The sequence below is a fragment of the Molossus molossus genome, unplaced genomic scaffold, assembly GCF_014108415.1.
Source record: "Molossus molossus isolate mMolMol1 unplaced genomic scaffold, mMolMol1.p scaffold_m16_p_5, whole genome shotgun sequence".
In the NCBI taxonomy this organism is placed as follows: Eukaryota; Metazoa; Chordata; class Mammalia; order Chiroptera; family Molossidae; genus Molossus; species Molossus molossus.
Genome location: NW_023425388.1, coordinates 25,110,131 through 25,137,158, shown reverse-complemented (window position 1 = coordinate 25,137,158; position 27,028 = coordinate 25,110,131). Strand labels below are relative to the sequence as shown.

General features: G+C 38.6%; 1 protein-coding gene across 4 annotated transcripts in view; it reads right to left on the bottom strand.

Moving 5' to 3' along the window:
• Positions 1–27,028, bottom strand: part of MME (membrane metalloendopeptidase) — a 97,823-nt gene that overhangs the window by 28,684 nt on the left and 42,111 nt on the right. For all 4 annotated transcript variants that reach the window (XM_036242836.1, XM_036242839.1, XM_036242840.1 and 1 more), the window contains exons 9-16: positions 17,988–18,122; positions 16,027–16,128; positions 13,596–13,732; positions 13,393–13,486; positions 12,096–12,224; positions 11,253–11,351; positions 8,650–8,730; positions 7,113–7,216 (exon numbers count right to left, since the gene is read on the bottom strand). In XM_036242836.1, the coding sequence (XP_036098729.1) occupies positions 7,113–7,216; positions 8,650–8,730; positions 11,253–11,351; positions 12,096–12,224; positions 13,393–13,486; positions 13,596–13,732; positions 16,027–16,128; positions 17,988–18,122 (881 nt within the window). The remainder of the gene's footprint in view (positions 1–7,112; positions 7,217–8,649; positions 8,731–11,252; positions 11,352–12,095; positions 12,225–13,392; positions 13,487–13,595; positions 13,733–16,026; positions 16,129–17,987; positions 18,123–27,028) is intronic.

Sequence of the window (27,028 nt, the reverse complement as noted above, 5' to 3'; positions counted from 1 at the left end):
CAGTCCCTCTACCCCCCGCGCCCCGCAGCCCTCACCACCCCACCACCACAGCTCCCTGACTCCATAACACAAATTCTTTCCACTGTTCTATGAGGTGCAATTTTTTACCCAAAGGCAAAAGCACCGACCGGGAGGACCAAAGAACCTCATTAAACTGTTTATTGTTGTTGCATAAGCGTTGTTAACATAACTGAAGTACTCTGTGTGAATCATCTTGGGTCTGAGTGGTGAGAGCTAGAGCTCCTATTCAGACATTAAACTGGGAGAATCCACTTCTCTTTCCACAGAAGGCAATGGAAATCACTACTCCACTTTTCTTTCTAGAAGTCATCAGTTGGTTCTAAGTTTGGCAACAAGCACAATCTTTTTAGTCTTCAATAAATTTATAGATGTGTACATGTTCATATGTGTGCACCCCTGTGTGTGGGATGTGCCAAATCCAGAGAAAGTCCCAATTTGGGAATCATGGGAAGGGGGGATCATTTCTGTGAGAATTTTCTTTTGGTGACCTTTCCTCCTGATTCAGAATAATCTTGAGATCTTTTAGAAAAGAATCAAAACCTCTTCCATTTCTGATAACATGTAGCAATAATATAACTTAACATTTTAAGTCTGTCTATTGTCTGTCTAGTTCATTAGATGGTAACTCCGTGAAGGCAAGGAAGTTCCAGGTTTTGTTCTTTCTAAAAACTGTGCTAAAAACACCTACATGAGATCTATCCTCTGAACACATTTAAGCTAATACATTAGTACTTAATGTTATTGCTGACTCTAGGTATAATGCTGTACAGCAGACCTCTAACTCTTGAATTTACCTTGCTTAACTGCAACTTTATGCCTGTTGACTAATAACGTTCCCCGGCCCCTGGTGATCATGATCCTAGTTTTTGATTTTATGAATTTGACTATTTTAGATATCTCACATAAGTGGAACCATGCGGTCGTCTTTTCCTGTCTGGCTTATTTCAGTTAGCACCATGTCCTCAGGTTCATTGTGCTATTGTTACATATTGTACAACTGCCTTCTTTTTAAAGGCTGAGTAGTACGTATAAACTATGTTTTCTTTGTCCATTAACTATCAATGGAAACAGGTTGCTTCCACATCTTAGCTGTTGTGAATGGTGCTGCAATGAAAGTTGGAATGGCAATACCTCTTTGAGATCCTGATTTCAACTGTTGGATATAGACCCAGAAGTGAGGTTTCTGGCTAATATGGTAGTTCTATTTCTAATTTTTGACACATTTTCATACTGTTTTCCATAGTTGCTTTTCTGTCTTGCATTTCCATGAACAGTATAAGGGTTCCAATTTCTCCACGTTCTGGTTCTCTCTCTCTCTCTCTCTCTCTCTCTCTCTCTCTATCTCTATCTCTATCTCTATCTCTATCTCTATCTTTATCTATCTCGATAAAAGTCCTGACAGGAGTGATGTGACATTTCTCTGTGGTTCTTATTCCATTTCTCTCTCTATCTCTATCTCTATCTCTATCTTTATCTATCTCGATAAAAGTCCTGACAGGAGTGATGTGACATTTCTCTGTGGTTCTTATTCCATTTCCCTGATGATTAGTGATGCTGAGTATCTTTTTATGTACCTGGTGGCCATCCGTATATCTTCTTTGGAGAAATATCTGCTCAAGTCCTTAGCCCATTTTACAATTGGGTTATTTTTTTGTTACTGAATTGTAGAAACTCCTTACATATTTGGGGGATTAACCACTTAGCACACATATACTTCTTTGGCAGTTTTAGTTCCTTATATGGTTTGATTCCCGGTGTCTGGCATTTCTTGTCCAACAAGATCTTTGTTCTCCTGTGGCGGGAAGCTTGCAAAATGGCCATTAAGAATTATATTGCCTTGTAAGTCCTAACATTTTTCTCCCATTCCTTCAGTTGCCTTTTTATTCTGCTGATTATTTTCTTTGCTGTGCAGAAGACTTTTAGTTTGATGTAGTCCTAGTTGTGTATTTTATGTTTTGTTCTTACTTGTATTTCTAGGGCTTAGAACGTTTGGAAACATGAGAGGTGTGCAATGCAAATTTGGTCCTAGACATAGAGACCGGTCCTCCAGACCCCCAGAGTGCTGACTCGTCTCATCCTGGGACGACGGGAGGGTGCAGGACAGCTCTGTGAGTGATAGGGAGTGACGGCAGCTGGGAGGAAGCCGTGTGCCATGTGGATATTGTCCTCTCGAGAGGGCATACTGGTATGAAAGTGCCAGGATTCCTTTGCAAAGTTCTCCCAGTTTCACACTTCAACCTTTAAATTATTTATCTTCCCTCCCTACTTCTCCTTCCCCATGCAAAAACAAAATAGAACAAAGCAAAACAAACCCTCTTTGGGTGCTAATTTAAAAAACAGGAATCTTTTTACTGATAAAGTGTGTTTTGTTTATAACCTCAAAACACAGGGGAAAATTGCACATTTGGTTGGTTTGATGGGAGTATACAAGATGACAAATTGAAATTTTTATCTAGTATAACATGTGCAGAACATGAGCATACCACGGCAGATACCGCCACGGGGAGTTAGAGTGATTTGTCCAAGTTTTGTCTAGCTATCTCTTATTCCATCACTCTTGCTGGGTAGTACTTGATGAGCCAAATAATTATTTTCACAAAACTTCCCCATAGATCTACACTCATGGAGAGTCATTCGTGCCTCAAGTCTCCAGCATCTGCACGTCCAGCTGGGTAGGTCCTATTAACTCCCCACCTCTGTGCCGTCCCGTTGACCCACAGAAGTCCTACGCAGCTACTTTTCTTTTAATAATCAAGTTCACTGGCACAGGACTCACGTAGAAAGAAAAGTGATTCTAGAAACATCAGTGAAGGGGAAAATCAGAAGGGGGTGTTTTAGAGAGAGGTGAAGTACTTCCCTACCTGTCAGGAATATGCTCTTCTCCTACTGGCTCGCTTGATGTGGAGAAGCCAAAAAGAAAACATTCCGCTCCTATGAAAGCTTCGCATTCGGGGCCACAGGACTGTAGTGCTAGGAAGGACTTTAGAGATCTTCCACAGTCTAAATCAACCTGCTCCTTTTATAAATAAGGAAACTGCATGGCTTTTAAAAGGCCACAGGTAAGAACAGGCAGAACTGGGACATCAAAGAGTGTCACTGATTCAAGGCAGTGGCAAAACGATGGTGTCACTGCATAAGGCAACCTCCCTGCCATTTCTGGTGGTGCTGGCCTTTCAGGAGGAGCCCGTAGCGCCCTGCAGCTGGGCTGTCAGCCTCAAGAGTGCCACTTACTTCAGGGGGTCCCCACCATCCAGCAGGGCCAGTGGCGGGCGTGAAGCAACCAGGGGAAGACAGAAAGGAGCCGAGCATTTTGTTCTGTTTTCCGTGGGTCCTCTGTTCACCTCAGTATTAAATGAAATGCTCATGTGTCTCCAGGGTCTGCTTTACTAATAAGTAAAGATTTTATTGTGGTTTTTTTTAAAAAAGTGCTGCCGTAGCACTTTGTTTCTTGTAATAGCATCAACCAATCCTGCCTCTCATCAGATTTAGTTGTTACTCCCCGGCCTCATTCACTAGACTGTGAGCTCCCGAGTCAAGGGGCACACCTTGCTCATTTCTTTATCCTCAACACAGCACACACAGTAGCTGTTCAATAAAATGTTTATGCTGCCGATGTCAGTGTTTTTATTTTCATGTTCTACAGCAGGAAAGATTCAGCAATGAAATAAGTCTTTGCAGCTCGTAAAAAGTCACTTCAGGCCCAACCGTCATGGCTTACAAACACTGGCACTACCTGTCCCGATTATATTATAGAAAGTTTTGCCCCGAGAAACTAACAAAATAACATCAAGCCCATAAACAAGAGAAGAAATTCATTTTGTTTTGTTCTGGTACATAGAGGGTTGCTCTATGGACTGTAAGAAAATAATCATGTTGTTGGAACTACATCATTTTAGATAATCATACTCTGCATAACATTTGGCCAATGCCAACCTATATACGATGGTGGTCCCACGAGATTGTCATAGAGTTGGAACATATCTACTGCCTTGTGACATCGTAGCGTGGTAATGTCATGTTACAGCGCACTTCTCACGGGTTTGTGGTGAGGCTGGTACAAACAAACCGACCACACTGCCAGTCGTATAAAAACACAGCACATATAATTATGTCCAGTACTTGACAATGAATGATTACATTAGTAGTTTATGTATTTACTTTACTACATTCTTATTGTGTAGAGTGCATTCTTTGTACTTAGTAAAAAGACGTTTGCTGTAGCAGTGTCCTGTGTCACATGGACAGCAGCCTCCTACATCTCTTGTTTACTATACCTCTTGTTTGCATCATTTCCTCTTGTGCTTGATTCAATCTCATGTTGTTTTGTACAATAACATACTGTCCTTGAAAAGAATACCAGTATAGTCAGTTATCACTTAACATCATCCCTAGGTTCTTAGAACTGTGGTGAAATAATGTATAATGAATCTAATCTTACCATAGGCTAACTGATATAAACAAGAATTAAAATGTTCCTACTTAAGCACTTCATCAATGTTACAATGAAATAACGTTGAACAACATAATATGATTCAGCAACCTGATGAACCTGGGTCCCCACCCAAAGGCAAGTGTGTCCAAATCTAGGGTGTTGGAGTTGGGGAATCGGTACTAATTCTAAAGCTCCCCAGATGACTCGTGTGTAGTCAGTTCTGAACGCTTGTACTCAGTATACAGGCAGTAGGTAGGGAAGGAAAACAACCATTTTGCCATGGCAGGGAAGACCTTAGAAGTCATATAGAACTTGTGATCAGAAGATCATGGAGAAGATCCAAAAAGTAGTACTGAGCTATGCATGCTACACACCAAACCTTCATTAAAATATTGTATACAACTTAGGCTTTTAATTACCTACAGTAAAGAGAAAGGGACTCAGAGAAAAGCAGTACATACGATGAAAGGCAATGAACAGAGCAAACTGCATTGCAAACTGATTTTGGAACCGGGACTCCATCAACTTGAAAAAAAAAAAAAATCAAGCGGTATTTCAACAAGTATTTTAAAAATTATAAATAAATCTTCGTGCGTCATATGGATGCAGGTTATATTAGCTATTCTCAGGAAAAATATTTGACAATAATTTACACAGTGCTAACAATGATTAAGTGTAAGGACATGTATTTTATAAAAATGAAAATATTCAGACTTGTCAGAAACTTCTCAGATTATAAATTTAACCCACTGGATATTCTTTTTGATGACTTTGTGTGGGTTTCTAGAGAAACAGAATGATAACTTATTACAACAGCAACTGTATGTAATCACTTTCCTTCCTTCTTTGCCAGCCGGGGCACTGAACATTCTCTGACATCTGCAGCCCGGTTTGAGCCCAGACAACACAACCTTGGCTGAAGTGCAAACTCAGAGGTCAGCAAAAGAAACCAGTCTTTCTTGCAACGAAGGGCTCAAAATGTTGTGTAAGGATCGAAATGTATTAGCATTTCTATTTAAGAATTTTGTCCAATCTGAACTTGGTTTACTAAGAATAGAATAGTCTTGTCATCAAATAGTTCCAGTGCACTTTGTACCTTTCTTGGCACAACATCTCCCTCCTGGTGGCACAGTTTATACATTATGTCTTTTCTACTGTCGGGACCCAGGGCAGGCCACCCCAAAATATCTCACAATGTCATATCGATTACTTTGAATAGAAGCTACTTGACAAGCAGCCAATGCAGGAAGGGCATGTTGACCCTCCCTTCTCTCCTTGATGCAGGAATAAGGGCACATTGTGCTCCCGGAAGCTGAGAGAGACACCTTTATCCCTAGAGTTAAGGAATTCTGGGCCAAAAAGCCGTATGAACAAAACTTGCTATTTCTCTACTAATTTACTATCGAAGCCCAAACTTTGTTTAGATTCTTCACTCATAAGTACACAAACCTAAATTTCTTTGTCCTGTCAAATTTATTGTTTCTTTGTCTAAAAGGTATTAAAATCTAGCTGTTTCATCATTTTTCAAAGTGTCATTTATAATCTCCCATGTGCATATATTAAATTGCTTTTTTCCTGTTAATCTGGCCTTATATCAATTTTATTATTAGTCCACCTATAAGAACACAAGAGGTGCAAAGGGGAATTTCTCTCCTTCCTCAATACTACTTTCTGCAGTTATAATGTAATGTAATAAATCAAAGTTCACCTTTGATTCTCCCAGTTCCCAGTGAACACCTACACATAGCCAGTGTTTGAAAATATTTGTTTAATAAATGAGTACATGAAAGAATAAATGAACATATAAATGAACCAAGCACCTCACTGGTATGTTATTGTGTCAGTTACCACACAAATGAAGTTAGTGTATTTATTTTTCACTTGCTCATCATTCATTCATTCATTCATTCATTCATTCATTCATTCATTCATTCAGTTTTAACTGAAAATCTTTGCTGTGTTTAGCAATGCACTGAATGGTCAAAAGGAATAGCCCCTATTCTTTAGCAGCTAAGAACCTAGTGAGATGTCAACATAAGCAATTCTAGGGATTTAAGTGCACAGACACATAGGGTGATAAATATGTTGGACACATCCATTTAACTGATAAATAAATGCTAAGCCAATAGTTAATGTGACGTACTAATGCCACTGATAAGCAGAGGTTGAGAGCATTTGAAGGCTATGAATGAGCGTGATTCCTAGTATCTCATGTTTAGCGAGGGTGAGAGAAGTGTTACATGGAGCAATCCAGGAAGGGGATCGATTGTGGGGTGACTGATAGAGAAAGGTGGGCTCACAGAAGAAAATTCTAAATGTAGTAAGGCCTCAGAGAAGTCTTGAAGGAGCCACGAATTACTTAGATTAAGGTGTTCTTGAGAACCTTGTTCACAAAAAAGCAGAAGGACAGGCAATAAAATGAAGAGAAACCAAAGAAATTAGGTTATCTGAGGATATACTTTAAAAAAAAATTAAATTTGGTTAAATTCCTGACCCATCTTTAATATAACATTCTTAGATGCTCTTAAAAGTACCTTCATAGGAGGACAATTGTACTTTTTCACACTATTCTAAGTCAGGTTCTTTCTTTTTATCCAACAGAGAGGAGGGGAAAAGACCTTTTTCTGAATAAATATATTAGAAACTGGAGTGTACATACTCATCCTTGTCCACCTTTTCTCGAAGCCTCTTTAGTTGTCTATTTTGGCCCAACTTCAAACCTTGAATTATGTTCTCAAAGTATTCATCTTCCTTGTAGTTCAACTATATCATATAAAAAATTTTGGGAAAAATATTAAAACCAGTATCTTCAAAACTTTTGCTAAAAACATTAAGGATATTTTCTTCAATTCTATCTGTTAATAAAGTTAACAGAACATTAAAACTTACCTAAGCAGGATTTAGTTTCAATAAGCTTAGTTCTATATTACAGGTCACTGCTGTTCTAGTTGAATCACCACTTGAGTCTATTCTTTTATAGTTAATCACATAAAACCAAGAGTCAGGCAAGCCTTACCACATTGATATTAATCCTCACATACCAGATGTGATAACAGCATATTCTTATTGGGACCTACTATGTACCAGGCAATATTCTAAGAACTTTAAATATAGATTACACTCTCTTTTAATCTGCTGAATAATATTAAAATATGGGCTATTATCACCACTTAAAAGTTGAGGAAACCAAGGCACAAACAAGTACACTTGCCCAAGTTACTGAGTGGTGGAGATAGGGCTTAAACCCACACAGTTCAGATTTGAGTCTATGGTCTTAGCCACTAGGCTCCTGCTACAAGGGCTCCCAGGACCCCCACGCTACAGCCGCTCATTTAAAGGAAACTGTCAAGCCCTGGCTGGTTTGGATCAGCGGGTGGAGCATCGGCCTGTGGACCAGAGAGTCCCGAGTTTGGTTCCCACTAGGGGCACATACCAAAAAAATAAAATAAAATAAAATAAAACAAAACAAAATAAAATAAATAAAAGAAACAGTTAAGCTTTTCTGCAAATGAAAAGAGGAGAGCACACTGTGGCTTGCAAACCCCCATGTCAGACTAGTATCAATAGATTAGGAATCATTGTCATCTTTGATTTGTGCAAGGATTACCTTATCATCACCAAGGTTTCAAGTAGTTGTCATGACCACAAAGTTAGCAACAAGACCCTCAGCTAAGTCTGAAATCAGTACTGCAGTGACTTTAATCAACTCTCTTCTCTTACCATTGCTACATGACCAAAGGAGAGTAACACAGTCTCTGGTTCTCATGTAACAGTTTTTTGTTTTGCTTTTTAAATAGAGAACGGATGACCTAGCATATCCAGTGAAGCAAAAATTAGGAAGTGGATGGAAACATGAACATTTGACTTCTCAGGCCTGAAGAACATGAAGCAAGGAGGCTGACTGTTGCCTGTTGTTCAGCACTTGGATGTCTACCCTTGACACTCTTTGAAGGACACCAGATTGTTCTTCCTTCTTAGAATGAAATATATGGAAACCAAAATAACATACAGACCAGGGCAATGAAACAAAAAGCTAAAACTAAAACAAACACAGATCTGTCTTCAGTGTTAAAAGGATTTATATAATAAGATCTATGGTTTTAGGCTACTTCACATAATTTCTGGCACCCTAGAGTTAGAAATGACATTGCCACCAGCCCCAGGTGTCACTAAGCCCAGAGTCTTTAGAGACTTACCTCCTCATAGTCTTTATTCAGTTTGTTATCATCTGAGATAAGGTCATCAGGATAGCCGATTCTTTCTTTAATTGCTAAGGCCTATAAAAATTATAATATTGACAGTGAGGATGGTTACGTAACTTTCAAATGCAAACATTATACTCTGCCCATGAATATCAACTGAATAACCTGATCCACACTGCTTACAAAAAGAGTATCTGACAACACTTAGAAAGAGATCTTTGAAGTGGTTTCTTCCTGGGACTTAAAATAAACCGAAAATTGGTCTGAGATTTAGTTTCCAATGCCCCAGCCTCACAGGCTGCAGCTTTCCCAGGAAAACCCAAGTGAAAGCTGACAAGTCACTGTCCCTCGTGTACTCTACTTCCGTGAACTTGTTCTCTGAAAGGCTTTTTCTTCAATTTACAGGAGGGGTAATATTTAGAGCTTCCATTCTAGCACCTTATAATGATCTTTCCACTTTACTAATTTGGCTGAGAAAACTGGTATGGGTTTATATGTTTAGTGCTAATATTCTTTCCTGAATATTGATTCTTGGATTTTTTATGTTCTCCCTTGGTCTCCAAAGCTGCGTACCTATCTGCTCAAAGTTAAATGAATGACATTGATTAAACAAGTGAAAAACAAGGGTTTTTCTTGTTATACCAGCTCATGTTTGTCCCTTGCTTACTGCCATTTCTGATTTTTATGTTTATTTTAAAATTATTTACTTATTTTTATTATTTCACGCTTATCACTTTTTTTGCTACTTGCCATTTCTATCTTTTTATTTTCTCAAAGGTATTTGACTTTTCATGCTATCATATTACATTGCTCTTAAATAATTTCATTAATTTAAAATTTTCATGGGGAATTAAGCCTGTAGCTCTGAATGATTTGGTCTGCCATCAAAAGGATGTGGTTTTGTTACAAATCTGTTTCATAAGCCCAGGGTTTCCCCTGCGGCCGGAACGGAACATGTGTCACCAAGTCAGTTAGACCAAGCCCATTTTCGTGTAGGTTTCCATACCATCGGCCCATTCTAAATCAGCCCCCTCCCACTAGCACTTTATTTTCCTCAAGACATTTCTCCAAAGAGTGTTCCAAGGGACACAAACTTTACTGAAATAAAAGTTACTACATAAAAAAAATTTATTGTGAAATACTTGGGGTAAATACTGTGACAAAAACATTAAGCGGGCGTCTTTACTGCAGGACTTCTGAGTCAAAATTAGGTTATCATACACGGCCAAGAGGAGGAATTAATTTGTTCATTTATTTATTCAATATGTTAAAGGGTCTGTGATGAGCCAGGTACTTTGTAAGGGGCTGAGGCTTCAACGCAAGGCAAACGTTTCTTCCCCCAGAAAGCTTACTGTAAAGATAAATGACTGGGAGTGAAATGACAACTGACTCAGTCACACCCTAGGAGCCTGTGACCTAGACTAGAATGGGACCAGGGAAGACTTCCTACAGGAAGTGTTTCCTATCTTTGACCAAGGGACTCTTTTGTGGAACAACTTGGCAGGTCCTATGTTTTGTGATATCACCTTGAGAAATGATCATCTAGAACAATTCAACTGACCACATCAAACAGAACCATGCCACAGATAGCCAGAACATGCATGGAGCAAATCCAGCCCAAATTTCGGAGGACTTTGTTAGAATAATAAAACTATAGTAGGGCTTAAATTCTAGACCTAACCTACTCAGGGCTCTGTGAAAAAGATAGTCTGTCCACATAATTCAATCCTGAAACATAACTAGACTATGGCTTGATTCTCTTATTATAATAGGGTTTTGAAATCCTTCTGTTATCAGTAAAAAAAAAATGGTTTGTTCTTCCTGCCACCTTAACCACAGAGAAATAATCAGGTTGTATGTGAACACTGTTTATAAAGCATGTACAGTTTTCACTGGACATGTTGTCCCTTCTAGTTTTATATAGTTATCAAGACAAATGGTCATAGTAAATGAAACCTGAAATTTCCTTAGAAATCTTACTTTTCTTCTTATGGAATATATTAAAAGTCCCAATAAAAGGGACTATAGATCACCTTATAAAACTCAAATATTGTACCACCTTACATTTGCTTAAACAGAAATATAGTATTCCCCCCCCCCCCCCCCAGGTCATATAAAAGCTAGGTGAGGCATGTTTTTAAAAATTTAGCTAGAAATTTGCATTAAAAATTGAGGGCATATTTTTGGACATAGTTAGAGGCTTTTTAGATATCTTTCATAAAAGGAGGAAAATTATGAACCACTGATAGCATCATTTTATTTACTTGTTCACATGAGATTTTCCTCTTGTTTTCTAAAGTCTTCCTTAAAAAAAAAGGGGGGAGATTTTTCAAAGTTTGAAATGAACATGGAGAGTAGGAGCTGAATGCAAAGAAATAGTAAAAAATGAGAACAATAGAGAAAATTTATCCATGAAAACATTACATCCCGAAGGAACTGGCTTTAATTGTTTGTTTTTTCTTACTGGCTTTGATCGGATTTTTATTCAAAATTGTATGCAATTCTTGATTATATTTTTTCTAAATTTTCTTCAAAGTTGATATTTTTTTATACAGAAATTTTTTTTCTTTGATAGTTATCCCTGCCTTGCTTTTTACCTTTTCTTCCGCTCTCTTTTTTGTTTCGGCATCCATCCAAGTGAGGTCATCTAAAGTCTGAATGAAAACTTCCCGGATCTGCGCAATCAAATCCTCAACCTCAAACCAGAACAACAGAGGACAAATTTAGGCCATTAATTAATTTTTTGTAACGAAAAATTTAAAAAATAAAGCCATACTCTATCTTTCTGTGACTCAATAATATATTAATAAATGTAAATTTATAGATGAACTGTGACCTAAACAAATAGATATATGTGGATAATTTTATTTTTAAAGCAACATTGTTACTAATATATACATTAATAAAAAAAGAACATTAGAATGTAATGGTTTCCATGACCATAACAGAAGAATAACATAAAGTATTAGCAGTCATTGCCATTTGCAATGTGGTAAAGCGTGAAGTAGCATTTCAATAGATTCTTTCTCCATATCTTCAAGTTCCACTGTTTTCATGTCAGTAACAATTAAAAATGGACTATGCTTCTCATACTTTGACTAAACCTGGGTTTCCTTTCCAGGTTTTTAAGAAAACACTGACTCTTGGTCACTTTTGCTAACAGAAGAGTTTATAAATGGCTTTATCCCTAGAATGTGTGACTGGTCTCAGAATCTACTGCTTGTGGAAAAAGGCCAGTTGGTTTTGAACTAAACCATATTAGAATCACAAACATAACCAGACCCTTGGGAGAGGGACAATGGGATTTACTGGGGAATAATGGCAAATTATGATTTGGAATTTCTCTGACGATTAATGAAATTTTAGCCAAATCACGGACCATTGTGATTGTCCATCAATGCAGACAAATAAGAGATCGTGCACTGTGCTGAAAACTTTACCACATGTTTACTCTCTCCGGCAAATGCTGCTTCTACATAAAGCCTTCCCACAGCATTGTCCATGTTCCCATTGACATAGTTTACACAGCGTCTCCACGTGGCCGTTTCTGATGTTGTGCCATAAAGGGCCTACGGGAGAGAAAAAGGAAATGACGTTTGATCAGGAGCAAGACAGCCGGAGCGTGGTAAGAGCACACATTTCATGGGACTCTATTCTTTATGTCTCCTACGTTTCTGTAATACTCATTGCTTCTCCTCGCAAGGCACGTTGTCCTTGCCTATGATAAAATGCAATCCAATTGGATTGCTTACTTATATAGGATCTGAAAATAAGGTAAATTTTTAGTACCTGTCCCAGTAGAACTTTAGGCTACTGCAAGTTAATATCCTTCTGGACAGCTTTAGAAAAAAAGCAACAAAACACCTCCCAAACAAACAAAAGGTAGCACTGGTACCACTGCATAAAAATAAATGTGAAGTAATGTTCAATAAACGTCAGAATGGGAGAAATCTGCTATAAAAAAGACACCCACATTCTTGTTTTTTAATGTTTTAGCTGAACTTTCAGCACTTAGAAGAATTCTGCATGCATAAATTTAAGTACCAATAAAGGGGACTAACTTAGGTAAGAGAAATTTAGCAAAATACCATTTTTACATTCTTTAATATGGAAAAAGTGTCTATATTTTCTTTTAAAGGGTAAAAACCAAATATTTCAATCAATCAGAAAGTTATTTCCTTTCCATGACACCAACCAATACTAGACACCAACTGTTTGCTAGAATTTCTCCTTTCTCAATCCCTCCTGCCCTTACTCCACACAACATGACTAAAGTGATGATTGTTTAAATATAGGTACAGCCTAATAAAAGGCCTTAAGGTTGTCTTCAGGTGGGTGTGTTCTCAGTGGATTGTCCACGTCAATGCAGTCCATCTGTGTGTATATCTAGTGTGCTATGAACACCTGAAAAATCAAGTTAATTGAGATATCCCTGCGATTATTTTTAACACCACAAAAAAAAACCAAGCCAGTATGTTTCATGAACTGTTCACATAACCAAATGTATATCCTTCCATGGCATTTCAATCATGATGCCACAGTAGACAAACCCATACAAACTGGCTGTTCTATGATGGCTTTTCTAGACATCAGAGCCTAAATATGGGCAAAATCACCAGCATTTGGCATTTCGTCTCTTGGCAAAGTTCACCACATTCTAGCAGTGTACATGGCACCTTCATAACCATGTATCTCTTTATGTTTTAAGTCTTAAGAAAAGAGAGATTGTTTCTTCACCTTGCGAAAAGCATTTCTGGACTCCTTGTAGGTTCTGCTGAGGCTGCTTACAAGATCCATTATGAACCGCCAGGACATAAAATTTTGAAGATCTCTGTATAAAAAAACCCACCACCCAGCAACAGAAAAGATGAGGCTGCAAAGCTTCTAAAGAGTAATATTAAATGTAAACTCTGAGGACATGGGCACTCTGACATACTTACCTGGCAGAATATTTGGTAAGAATGAGCTTAAGTTTGGTTAAGTATTCTGGAGCATAAACAATCACATCTTCCTCATTTGTAATGTTAATATCCACGGTTGACATAATTTCATTTGTGAAATTTGACCAGTTGAATGACTGGAAAAAAGCAGGCACAACACATTCAGTAATTATGAATTTCTCTTCTTGATTCCAACACTCAGTTACGGTTAGTGGTCAGACATGGTTGGGGTGTCAGCTGCGTCACAATATAATTATCACAATCGTCAGTCTGACACTTGTCGGGGATTTTCCCTCAATTGTTTCCACTGGTTTTAAATAAAAATTGGTTCAGCAGCATGATTATTCTGATGTCAGAATTAAACCAAGCATTGAAGAACAAAAGCAAAGCCTGTAAGCATAGAGAATATACAACTAGAAATTAGGCTCAATGTCATCTTCTTGGTCTAATCATTTTTTTTTTTTTTTTTTTAAAGAACAAAATTTTATCATAAAATTTCCTTGGTTTATGCAAAAATTTAAATGGTACACAGTGTTTATCTTTTTAAAGTAATGATTAAGAAATAATCCATTCAAATACAATAATATCTCTCAGTGGAGATCCTGCTGTAAATGAAAGCACATTCCAGTCATAGCAGAGGTTCAGTGAAGTTAAGGACACCAGAGAGGGTCCGATAAAGCTGAACAGAACAGCGTCTATAGAGGGTCTATAGGCATGCAGTTTTTACACTTCAGAAGCTAGGTTTTGAGTTGCCAAAAGTTGGAATCTTGTCTTTTTAAAATAGAAATTGAGGTTATTCAACCACCAATGGACATAAGAAAAAACCACAGAAGTGGAGATTAGATAAATCTTGCTGAAATGACACATTTCAGTGCTTGAGGATGTTGCCAAATTTTAGGTTCTATTATTATATAGGTAAGTGTATAACATACTGATCACTTTCCAAGTATAAAGTGCTATGTACTTTTCTTGATTTCCTTTGGTGGTTTGGATCATTCTTTCAAAACATATTTATTAGGCACTTTACAGCATGGATGGGCCTGGATAACATTATGCTAAGTGAAATATACCAGTCAGAGAAAGACAGAAACCATATGATTTCACTCATATGTGGAATCTAATGAACAAAATGAACTAACAAGCAAAATACAGACAGCCTCATAGAGAGCAGGCTGACAACTTTGGGGGTGGGGCTGGGTGGGAGCAGGTGGAGGGATAAAGCAAAAAAAGGGGGAAAAAAGAGACAAAAACCTATGGGCACAGACAACAGTTTGATGATTGCCGTGGGAGGGAGATGCAGGAGATGGAGGAGGGCGGGGGGAGGGGATGAATGGTGATGAATGGAGACTTGACTGGGGGTGGCGAACACAAAATCCAGTGTACAGATGATGTGTTGTAGAATTGTGTACCTGAAACCTGCATATTTTGTTAACCAGTATCAACCCAGTAAATTCAATTAAAAAAACTTCCATGAGAAATTCCCAACTCAAAAGGTTATGCTTTTAAAAAGTCGTTGTTTGTTTATTTAATAATTTTTTAAATTGATTTTAGAGAGAGAGGAAGGAAAAGAGATAGAAACATCAATGAGAGAGAACATCGACTGGCTGCCTTCTGCATGCCCCCCACTGGGGATCAGGCCCGCAACATGGGCATGTGCCCTGACTGGAAATCAAACCAGTGACCTCTTGGTGCGTGGGTTGACACTCAACCACTGAGCCACACCAGCTGGGCTAAAAGTCCTTGTTTATTATAATCATTGTCAAAGCAAATCCATCACTGAGTGTGCTAGTTTGTAGATTTTCCCATGGATGTTGCTTTATTTCCTAATTGTGTGCCTCAACTAATTCACAAGTACACACGAATAGCCCCCAAAAGAGATAATTACATACTAGCTAATGAATTATAATTAAGCAAAAATATGTCAATTGCTGCATATAAATGGAACCTATGAGACAGAGTTCCCTTATTTCTTGTGTTCTGTTTCTCTGTTATTGCTCCGAACACCTCCATAGATGCCTTGATGAGAACATAGCAAGTTCTTTGAATAAATTAATCTTTTTAGGAGTTAAAAAAATAGAGAGTTTTTATTATCTGACAATCCAACTTGATGGCTATATAATGGTCTTTCAGAAGGATTTTCAGATTTAATATTTTCCAATCCTTTCTTATAATCATTCCTACCATTATTGCATAGCTGCCTTGAAAGGGCTTTAACCTTTAAAATTCCCTCGAACTAAATACAAATATAATAGTTCAAATAGTATTTTTTCCTGGTCCTGTCATGAAATCAAGTGGTTGGTGTCATCTAAATTTATTGAATATTCCATTTATTTCAATAAGTAAGAAATCGCTGAATTTTAAGAAACTGTATTTCAATGTTAGAAGCTTTAGGAATGGCACAATAAAAGAGTACATAAAACTTGCTACTTACCGTCCCATTGATCTCTAGTGGAAAGTTATTTTGGATCTGGGCTAATTTCATTTTGTTATAAAGAAGCATTGGATCATTTCGATCTTCAGGTTTAGCTGTAGCCTATGGATTTAATTTGTCATCATTATTTTAGGACTAAGAATTCTTTAGAAAAATATAACTGCATTTGAGGGGAAAATAAATATGGGGTAGGTAAATATACTTTGATTTAAATTCTACTCTGTGCTTGTAATTTATTTTGTCACATCAAAAAGGAAAGTGAAATTTAAGATAGTTCAAGTATATTCAGTAACAGTTATCAAGATCTGGCTGCAGCGTTGAGTATAAAATTTCTCAAAAATCTTTTTGTATTTTTGAGAACAGCCAAACCATGTAAGCAGTATTTGCAGGCCGGCTGCCTTCCATGGTTAAGGGGCAGCTCAGTTGTTTCTGTTTCATATTATAATAACTTTTTAAAGTATAGTCATCTCCAATTAATCATTCAAGTTCTGTCTCCCACTCCCCATCACTATTATTCTGTGTCCCAGTTAAAATTCAGACAGAAAATTTAAAACATACACACACACAAAAAAAACAACAAGGACAAAAAAAAATAGTTTCTTCACCAATTTAAATAAAATAAAACGGAGAAAGCTCCCAGTAGGTTGCCAGTTAGCTAAGGAGAGCTAGCACCTTCTCCTTTTGTGACTGTCCTCCCATCCTGCCTGACCAGCTTACTGCTCTATACTCAACCACATCCAGTTTTTTTTTCCCACCGAATAAAAAAATAATAATTGCAATAACAACCCCAAACTAGTGGCTGAAATGAGTAAAAACAATTGTAAGCAGGGAGAGACAAAATTAAAGGTTTAAAATAGGAATTGTTTCTCAGTGGCTCCAATTTCCCTGTTAGGTCACTTATTTATTTCCTTATTTAAAAAATTGTTTATGGAATATGCTGTGCGCATTAATAAGCTGGACACTGTTAGAGATACACAGGTGATTCAAAGGTCACTAAGGTATCACCCAACCTCGGAGTCTAAGAGAAGAAAGAAAATACGGACACAAATAATTCTCAGATACAACTACTAGAAAGCTGAGGCTGATCAAAGGAAGTGACAGTGGCAAACATCTAGGGCAATAAATTGTTCTCTTCTAATAATTCTGTTTTCAACACAGAACCACATGTAACCCATCAAACTCCCATTTGTCTCGCTGCAGCTCCAAGCAAAGTCTGGCTCTGATTGGAGGCTTTTGGCTTCATGTGGTCCTGGGAAAGCTAAAATTGCCCTCAAAGGTTTGCAGTCTTCAAGGCTCTGACTGCCGTGGCAAGACGACGGGATTTACAAGTACAGGGTGTTGTCTGACCCAGTTGGACAAGAAAATGCCAAGTTACACTCCAGAGTTCACCTGCAGCTAGAGGAAGTTTATGAATACACTCCTTGGGCTTGGCTGGTCAACGCATCCTATCAAACCTCCCCTGAGCTCAGCAGCCTGACAGTCTGGGCTCAGTGACATCACACAGTCCATGGCCATGTTCAGGGGCTAATATTTCTTAGCAAAGGGATAGAGATGGTCTTTGCAATCACTACACACTTTTAAAAAAGTAAAAATGTACCTATCAGGAATAAACCAGCTTCACTGAACAGTTGGCAATCAAGTGTGTCCCGAGTCTCAAAGACACCTCAACAACGGTTTGGCTGTAGTTACAATTTTGAGGTAAACCAATTATAATGGGTAATTAAGTGTATCTAGTTCAATATTTGTCAGATTTAGTATGTCTCCTGGACGCGAGAAACCCAGTTTACTATAAAATTCTCCAGTTTCAAAGGTCCTCTTAAAGTTAATGATCTTTCACTAAGCCATGCATTTTTATCACTTGGTTAAGCAGTTGCACCTTTTACCCTTAAAATAGGATAGAAAGAAAAAAGGAAGAAAAAGTGGTTCACATTATTCAGTGTATCAGAGATAATGTGTTTTACATTGGCAATTTCTTTTTCCAATTCCATAATTTTATTCATTTCCAGAGTAATCTGGTTTTCATCTATGGGCAGTCCTCTTTCCTGACGCATCAATTTGGCCACAGAAATCATGAAGTCCACATACGCCGTGCAAGCCTGCAAGAAACAAATAACAGTAAATTGCTGGCAACCCTTCTCAATATTCACCACAGTGCTTTAACTTAAATTTTTATTTTCAATTTCATATAGATTTCTGGTAACAGATAAAGCACAATACAGTAGAGAGCTTTTCCTAAATCCTAAAAGAAATGTCCTGTATGAATTCTTAGAAAGTCAATGTGTCTGAATTAAACCAGAACAATAAGGTATCACTTTGAAAGCACTAAGTAACTTATAACTGGATATTTTGGTTATGCATATTTATAATTTTCAATTTTTAGTACGAAGTGATTTGTCACTATTTGATTATGAAGATTTTGTAATTTTTTATTTTCAATCAAGTTATTTTAAATTGCCTTAATAGGACTGCAGTTGCAAAAACACTTGATAAACAATAACCGAGTCTTTTTCTTAAGTATGTATATATTTAACTATTAATGAAGAGATGGCCACAAACTCACATTGCTATTTTTATTATGACATCTTTATATCTGTCTCTTCTGGCCAACCAGTATTATTTTTTTAATGAGAGTGAATTCTTATTAACTTCTCCAACATAAACATGTGAGTTTATGTTGGAAGAGCTTATGTTAAATCTACAGTTGGCTCCCATTACTATGAAATTTCTTTCTAAGATACCATAGATTTGCATATCAGCTTTCTTCTAAGAACCCAAATTCTTTCCATTTTATCTTCACATACATTTAAAATGTGTGAAGGTAAGTTGTAAACTAGTTACATTCTCAAACTTTTAAGGAATACATAAATGCCTTATTCAAGTTCAGTAGCATCAACTCCAGGAAATTGAATGTCACTTTCATACGTCTCAACCTATTGCCATTTAGCTATTATTATTTATCAACAATTAAAATAAATGATGATCCCACTTCATTAAAATTTACTCAAAACTCAAGTTCCCAGCACTAGCTGGATGACAAACAACCCTGATTACAGAAGCCACACAAGTTTGAATCAATGGGTACTTCTATACTTCTATAACTTGTTCACAGGGTAAATACAAAGGAAGACTATCCAGTGCTTAACACTTTCAGTTTCAAGAGAGTTTTATAGCCCTTCTGATTATCAGTGATAGCGATCCTGACATTTACTGTGAGTGCAAAGGCACATCTGAATTTATAGTGACTCATTAAGAGAATTAAACATAAAATTCACAGGGAGAGAAAAATATTTTATCTAGCAAGAGAACCTAAGCAAAATGTAGAGTTATTATCAATTTGAAAGTCAAGAGGACACCTTTAAGTAAGGTTTAGATACTGGCATACAATGACCTTTACTAAATGCTAAGTAAACAGTGCCCTGGGGAGAGGGCATTCTCTCCCATGGATACCCTGTCACGCTGGGGTGTCTAGCAACCATCTCTATCTATGGATTTGACACTCAATAAAACAAACTATTTTTCAGCTGTGAGTCTGTATTAAAAACCTAATCACTAAGGTATAGGATAATAGAATGCTTTCTGTGTATTCTTATAAATTCCATTCTTTTCCTACTCAAAGGTAATCAAAATTCTTGTTTCACTTTGAAGTAAACAAATATGTCTGAGTTCACACCTAATGGGACCAACTATTCCAAAATATAAGCATGCAGTGTTTTTTAATTAACTGTATTTCAAATCACACAAATTCATCTGTATTCATCAGGAACTTGCTACTGACTATGAAGAAAATGGTAATTTGTAATTTTTCAATATCAACCTACTAAGATATCGTTTTACTCTTTAGGATGTTTTTCTTTCTGTTAATCAGATAAGAGAACAATAACAAGAATGCTTTGCTTTCTTGTACTTTGCTGACTCTTCAAATTGATTCTACTCTCTTTTCTTCATCCTTACAGATGTATCTAAAGACTATGGAACTTGGCCTAATGTAAGCTTGGATGATGCTTCTAGTTTGCTGCGCTGGTCAAGATTCCCAGGAAACAGGAAGCACTAGCATCTGGGATGCTTAAATATTTAATACAGCTACGTGGAATACACTACTTCCTTTAATGAACTTCACTACTTGGCAACAATTCCAATGTGACTGATTACAACATGTCTTAATATCTTGATTATCTTTTCAAGCTTCCAAATTTATATAGCAGCTGTCAGAATGCAGGCTTACTGCTGCTATTAAATCCTTTCTACAATCCATTCTACCTTAAGGTTTTAATTTTCTTCCTTGAGGTACTTGTAAATATATAAAATGCCAAATGACTGTAATTGGCATGATTTGGGGAAAAAGTAATCAACACACTTTAACATTTAAACAGTACATTGGCCAGAATATTTTTAAAACTGAATTTCAGTTTTGTATGTGTCAGTAAGAGAGCAATTAGTTATCAGGGCAAGGGCCAGAGTCAGCTATCTTTTTCGAATCATAAAGCAACCTAGTTCAAGCCTTGATATAGTGAATCCTGTGAAAAAGAAACCCACCTAAAAATCTGTGCAGCATTTCCTTTAAAAATAAAATGTTGCAAATCCCCGTGCTTATAACAGCAGGGTCAAAAATGATAATAGTTGGGTATAATCCCTAATAGCAGTTTAGTGAGTTTTCAAATTACACAATATCAATGAGATAATATTTAGCAATACCCAACACCATGAATCATTACTCTAATTAGAACTATCTTTATTTTGCAAGATCAACCAGTGATATTTATATATTAGTTCAGTTCAGAACTGGGCTCCTCCTACTTATAAAAAAGCTGGTATTTGTTGGAGTTGCCAAAGAGAAAGAAAGCACTGCCCTTGATTATGGTCCTTCGAGCTTCAGTATCTTTGTTGACGAGTAACAGCAAGACCCAAGGAAGAACAGACAGCTCTCCAGTCAGACTGGCTGATATTTGGGTAATTTTCATGTCCAAAGTTGCTATTCCAGGACCCCAGCTCTTATTAAGTTTCTGCCTTCTCCCTTTTGGAAGAACATTGTCCTAACATGAAGCATGAAGTGACTGAGAAGTCACAGAACTCTACTGTTCCTAGCCGCTGATGTGGGGGTGTGTGTAATAGTGTTACGCAGGAAGTTTCCAGGAGGAACACACAAAGGACAGTAACCAGGAAAGATGTTTCCTATCAACGAGGCTTGGAGTGTTTGCCCACTTTACGCAGCATGTCAAGGAGCACGCAGCTGCCAACACAGGCTTGCTCCCTGAAGAACTACCCTGTTACATAGAGTCACGCAGCCATTCCTAAGGACCAGAAAAGAGAAACACTGCCCATCCTACCAGGACTCCGGAGAAACACAGGACGCAAGAGGATCCACTGTGGACCACACGCAAGGGGATTGTCTGAGAACCTGCAGAGTCATATGAGAAATTATTGTGCAATTTCTAAGGTTTGTTGCATATGTTTTGGAAGTTGCAATGAAGTTCTTTTTTTGAAAACTTCGATGCAGAGACAGGAAATGACTTTAATTTTTTTTTCTTTATTGATTTTAGAGAGAGAGAGGAAGAAAGAGAGAGAGAGAGAGAGATAGAAACATTGATGAGAGAGAACATTGACTGGCTGCCTCCTGCATGCCCCCCACTGGGGATCGGGCCCACAACCTGGGCATGTGTCCTGACCGGGAATCGAACCAGTGACCTCTTGGTGCAGGGTCGATGCTCAACCACTGAGCCACACCGGCCAGGCTGCATGAAGTTCTTTTTACAAACTTGGTTCAGTCAACCTTAAAAACATCCCTTGTCATAACCACTAAGTCCCAGTTAAAAAGCTCCTTTATGTTTTCTTAAATACAGAGATCTGGACTGGATGGGGTGAAACCTCCTGACTGTTAGTCACCTGGTGACCAGGAAGGACAAACTGAAGTCAGCAGTTTCTCTTGCAGGCTCTGTTTTATCAAGTCAACCAAGCAGTCAGAGTGATCTTTTTTCAAAAACTAGATAAAATTATATCTCAATTATCCACCTACCTCTACCCCAGTCCTCTACCTTGTACCATGTCACCAGGTTCTATTTTCTTTGTAAATCTACTATCTGCCTTAATCTCATATCCTGAAATAATTTACTGGCTTTTTATTGTCTACCTTCTCCCATTAGAATACAAGTTCCATGTGAACAAGGACCTTTGTGCCTTATTTCCTTGTATTCCTATCGCATAGGAAAGTAACTGTCGCATAGGTGACGCTCAATGAATATCTGTTTCATTAAAAAAACAAAGTTAATGACCTGGCCGGTTTGGCTCAGCGGTTAGAGCGTCAGCCTGCGGTCCAGAGAAATCCGGGTTTGGTTCCCGCTAAGGGCACATACCTCGGTTGCAGTTTGTCCCCGGCCCTGGTTGGTCGTGCGGGTGGCGGCCACTCGATGTGTCCCTTTCACATTGATGTTTCTCTCTCTCTCTTCCTCTCTCTCCCTCCCACTCTATCTGAACAAAAAATGGAAAAATGTCCTCGAGTGAGGATTTAAAAAAAAAAAAAAGTTAATTTTTAGGTATAGTAAATAAGTGTCACTCATATCCTGTGGCATCAGCCTTCTATTTTGAGCCCAAGCCCAGAGCAGCAGTTTCTCTCGGCCTGTATTCTGAGTAAGTGGGCAAACAAAATCCTTTCGAAGTTTAAATCAGTTCCAGTGTGTAGCTGCCCACCTCAGGGCCGCAGACCTCAGCGTGTGCTCTTTCTGAGTAGGTACCACTTAGAGTGTTTCTGGTCTGCGTTTTCTCTTACACACACAGGTCATCTCTTTCTGGCTTCCAACCATCCTGGTCACGCTCCAAGTCCTTTATCCTCACCCCAAAACATGTTCACGTTTTGCGAACCTCCAGTTCTCCTAAGAGCTGTAAACTGCCTCACGACCCTGGCATCCCCTCCCCTGCGGCGGTCACAGCGTATATCCTACAGACTTACTCTCACCTCCCGCCTCGCCTCCGCGGGCTCTCATTTGCTGACCAGAGGTTTTCTCGTGTTTCTTTTAGCCCTGAAGTGGTCTGTTCAAATAAATATTTTGTTGATGTATACACAAGTAAAATAAATCGTGATGGACTTTCTTGGAATGTGTATGCATACAAGTGTGGCTCCACAGAGCCCTGTCCTTGCACATGATGTGGTCCTTGGGCTGGAAAACTGCTCCTGGCTTATTCTACCTTCTCAAACACACAGAGAGCAGGAGTGTATCCATAGCTCCATTAGTCTCAAACATTTTGGGTGCCTAACCTACAGATTTCCTTACAAAAGGGGACAAGATAACAGCCTTGATAAGCTAAAGAGGTTAAGACGGGAGAGGGGCAGAGCTTTGAGCTCAATCCCAATTCACCCCCAATACTGAGTTCAGAGATTCTTCTGCAGGTGGGTGCTTTTTCAATAAAATATGGTCATCAGGGCTTTTAGTGAATCAATATTCAAGTACTGTCTCACATGAGATAGTTGATTGGTTTCATTTTAAAATTCCCTGAATGGGACAATGTTTTTATGGGCAATGTGTATCTTTCATATTATTGTCCTAGCACCGAAATGTTTCAGATCTCACTATTCATATCCCTTCCAGCAGCAGAGTATCTGAAGTCGTCTTCGGCTCATCAGAATAGCTCAGAAATCAGGTTCTAGCTCTTGAACGAGGGAGGTCCTCAAAGAGGAGAGACTCCTCGATGAACCCATTTTGAGAACAGTTCCTCTGCCGTGACATTTAGAAAATTCTAGTCATTTCCTGGGGAAAGAAGCTTCCCAGAAAAAGAGCCAAACAGATAATCCAAACTCGTAAGACATGTCCCTTTTTCAGTGTATGTGTTTGCACAGTATTCTGCCTAATCTTTGACCCGCACAACGCCGAGGTAAAAATTTTAGATTATAAGGCCCTGGAAGAAGATAGTGTTTATCTGGTCTGTTTGGCAACTTGTGTCAGGCACATGACCCTGCTTAACTAATACTTTTAAATGAGATGGGCTCTTAGGTGTTTTTGCAGAAAAAGCACCCACTGGAAGGAAAGCTAGAGAGACAGGACCGAGAGACAGGAGAAAGGTAAGGTGAGCCACAGTAGCTATTTCTCCCCTATCTTCTTACAGCACCGCCCTCTGTCCTGCTTCCTGTTGACAGAACTGCCCATCAAGGGGTCTCCCTTCCTGGGTCGCAGACCTTAGTTGGCACAGACAGCTGATTAATCAGAGCCCGGTTTCCTGGACACAGTGGCTGGCTGGAGGAAGAGATGTCTCAAATGGGGCCAATCAGTGTCATTTTCTCAGAAACTGACAGGCATTAGGAGAGACGGGATTTCTTTTTTCTGGACTGTGAAGCCACCACTGGTTATCCTCGGTGCCACATGGAGGTAGAGTGCTAGGGAAAGAGGACGACACAAGAGCAGACAGGCCCTCGAGAAGGAGAAGAGGGGTGATGAGATGACTCAGTTGAATCCCTGCAACCACCCATGCTGATTCATCCCCAGGACTTCACAGGCAAGCGAGACAAACAAAAACATTATTATGATGATGATGATGATTATTATTATTTTTGCATTTATCTTCAGATAGAGCGGGAGGAAGAGAGGGAGGAAGAGAGGGAGAGAAACATTGATGTGAGAGAAACACATCGACTGGTTGCCACCCACATGACCCCAACCTAGACCAGGGACAAACTGCAACCGAGGTACGTGCCCTCAGCGGGAACTGAACGCGGGTCTCTCTGGTCTGCGGTCCGACGCTCTAACCACTGAGCCAAATCAGCCAGGGCCAAAAATATTTTTTAAAAATAAAATTTAAACTAATCAGAGTAGGTTTCTACTGCTTACAATGAACGTTCCTAGCTGGCACAGGGATCTTCTAATCTATGACTTTTAAGCAAGTCATTTTACTTCTTTGGGTCTCTGTTCCCTCATTTGTAAAACGAGGGGTCGAACTAAATCCTCTAATGTCCCATTTAGCCCGTAAAGTCTGTGCACGAGTCACCTTAATTATTAAAGAAAACATGCGATTGTGTCATGTAAACATAAGAATATAAGTGTTTGGGTTTCTGTTGCCTTAGGGCATTCTCTCTAAGTGAGAAGTAAAGCACAGAACACAGAAGGGACGAAGGTATTTAAATTTACAACAAAAACCAGAGGACCGCAACACGCATTTCTCAAAATAGAAAATTTAAACCTGCCAGAATAAAAGCACCTAATAAGTTTGAAAAACCTTGTAACAAGAGTAAAGTAGGTTTCAACGTAAAAGAAGGAGGTGCAATACAGTTCTTGAAAAAAACACATTAGCTATTTTCACTGTTTACTGGTATCATGAAACAAGGTAATTTACTGGTAGAAATGTCTATCACAACACAGAAATTCCATTCCTAAGGTATCAGAAGGCAAAAAATGCTTCTGTGAAATGGGATGGGCTTTCTTGTAATTGTGGGTGCTGTTTCCATTGTTTATGTGAAGTTTTAGAATTGTGGAAGATGATTCCCTGGATGAGCTGCATATCTCAAATGGAGGGAGAAAAAAAAACCTGGGGGCCCAGCCAGTGTGGCTCAGTGGATTGAGCATCATCCCAGGGACTGAGAGGTCCCGGTTGGATATGTGATCAGGGCACATGCCTGAATTGTGGGCTTGATCCCCAGTAGGGGGCGTGCAGGAGGCAGTCGATTGATTTTTCTCTCTCACATCGATGTTTCTCTCTCTTATACCCTTCCTCTCTCTCTAAAATATCAACAAAAACATATTAAAAATATTAAAAAAAACAAACCTGGGGAAATGAGCCTAGGTAATGCTTTAATCAAAGAGATCTATGATTAGGGTGCTTTTGATCGAAGAGGGGTGCGGCCCTCCCTTATCTCCAGCTCCTGAAGCATATCTGCGAACCAGACTCCATACTATGGTTTGAAAACCAGGGACTAGAAGTAAAGCAGCTAAGCTTCTCTAGTCAAAGACAGCACGTTTGTCGGTAAAAGAAAGTTGACGACCTCAAAACTTCTCTTGGTGCCCTGGCCGGTGTTTAGTTGGTTAGAGTGTGTTCCTGTGCACTGAAGAGTCAGGGGCTCAATTCCAGGTCAGGGCACATACCCAGGTCTGGGTTTGATCCCTGGTCAGGGTGCATATGGGAGGCAACTGATGGATGTTTCTCTCTCTCTTGCTCTGTCTCTTTCCCTTCCTCATTCTCTAAAATCAATAAAACAAAACAAAACACAAAATTGCTCTTGGTTATTTTTAATAAAACAATGTGGACTGAAAAACTATGAGACTTACTGAATATGTGACTATCTCAAGCAAATTGACTGTAGCAGAGATTGGAAAAAAGAAAAATGATATATGATTTATACAATGTTTGTTTACAAGATGCTCAGGAAGTGTATTCTATTAGCAATGGATGCCCTAGAGCTCACACGTCCTCAAGAATCAAGGCAAGTACTAGAACAGACTCCTAATGAGACTGGGGTTTTTTTTTCCCCCTCTCTCTCTTCCCTGCCATCTTCCCCCTCAACCATTCATCCACTGATTCCGCAAGATTTATTTGATAATTACTAAGGACCAGAAACTGAGCTGAGTACTGAGAATAAAGCAAAGGATAAATGAGCTTTGGCACTAAGCGTACAGTTTTCCACGGGGGGAAAAAAAGACATTAAGTAAAAAAGTATACAGAAACCCATGTCCTACAGGAACACACAGGTATCTTCACCTAGTCAGAAGTTCCAAGAAAGGACTTCATGAGGAATCAAAATGTAAACTTCGATGTAAAGGGTAAGGAGAAAAGGAAGGGAGCCGTGCAGTGGCGTGTGGGGTGAAGGGCTTCAGGCAAAGGGAACAGCATATATTAAAGCTTACAAGTGAGAAAATCAATGAGCACCAGCATACACTGATACAACGATATTAGGACTTCTTCCAGCCATATAATTTCTCCACCACATAACTTCTCCACTAGATTTTGTTATCCTATCCCTTTCACCATCTTTTTCTGTGAAACAATAAAACACAGAGAGAGAGAAAAAATACTTGAAGGGGTTGACTTC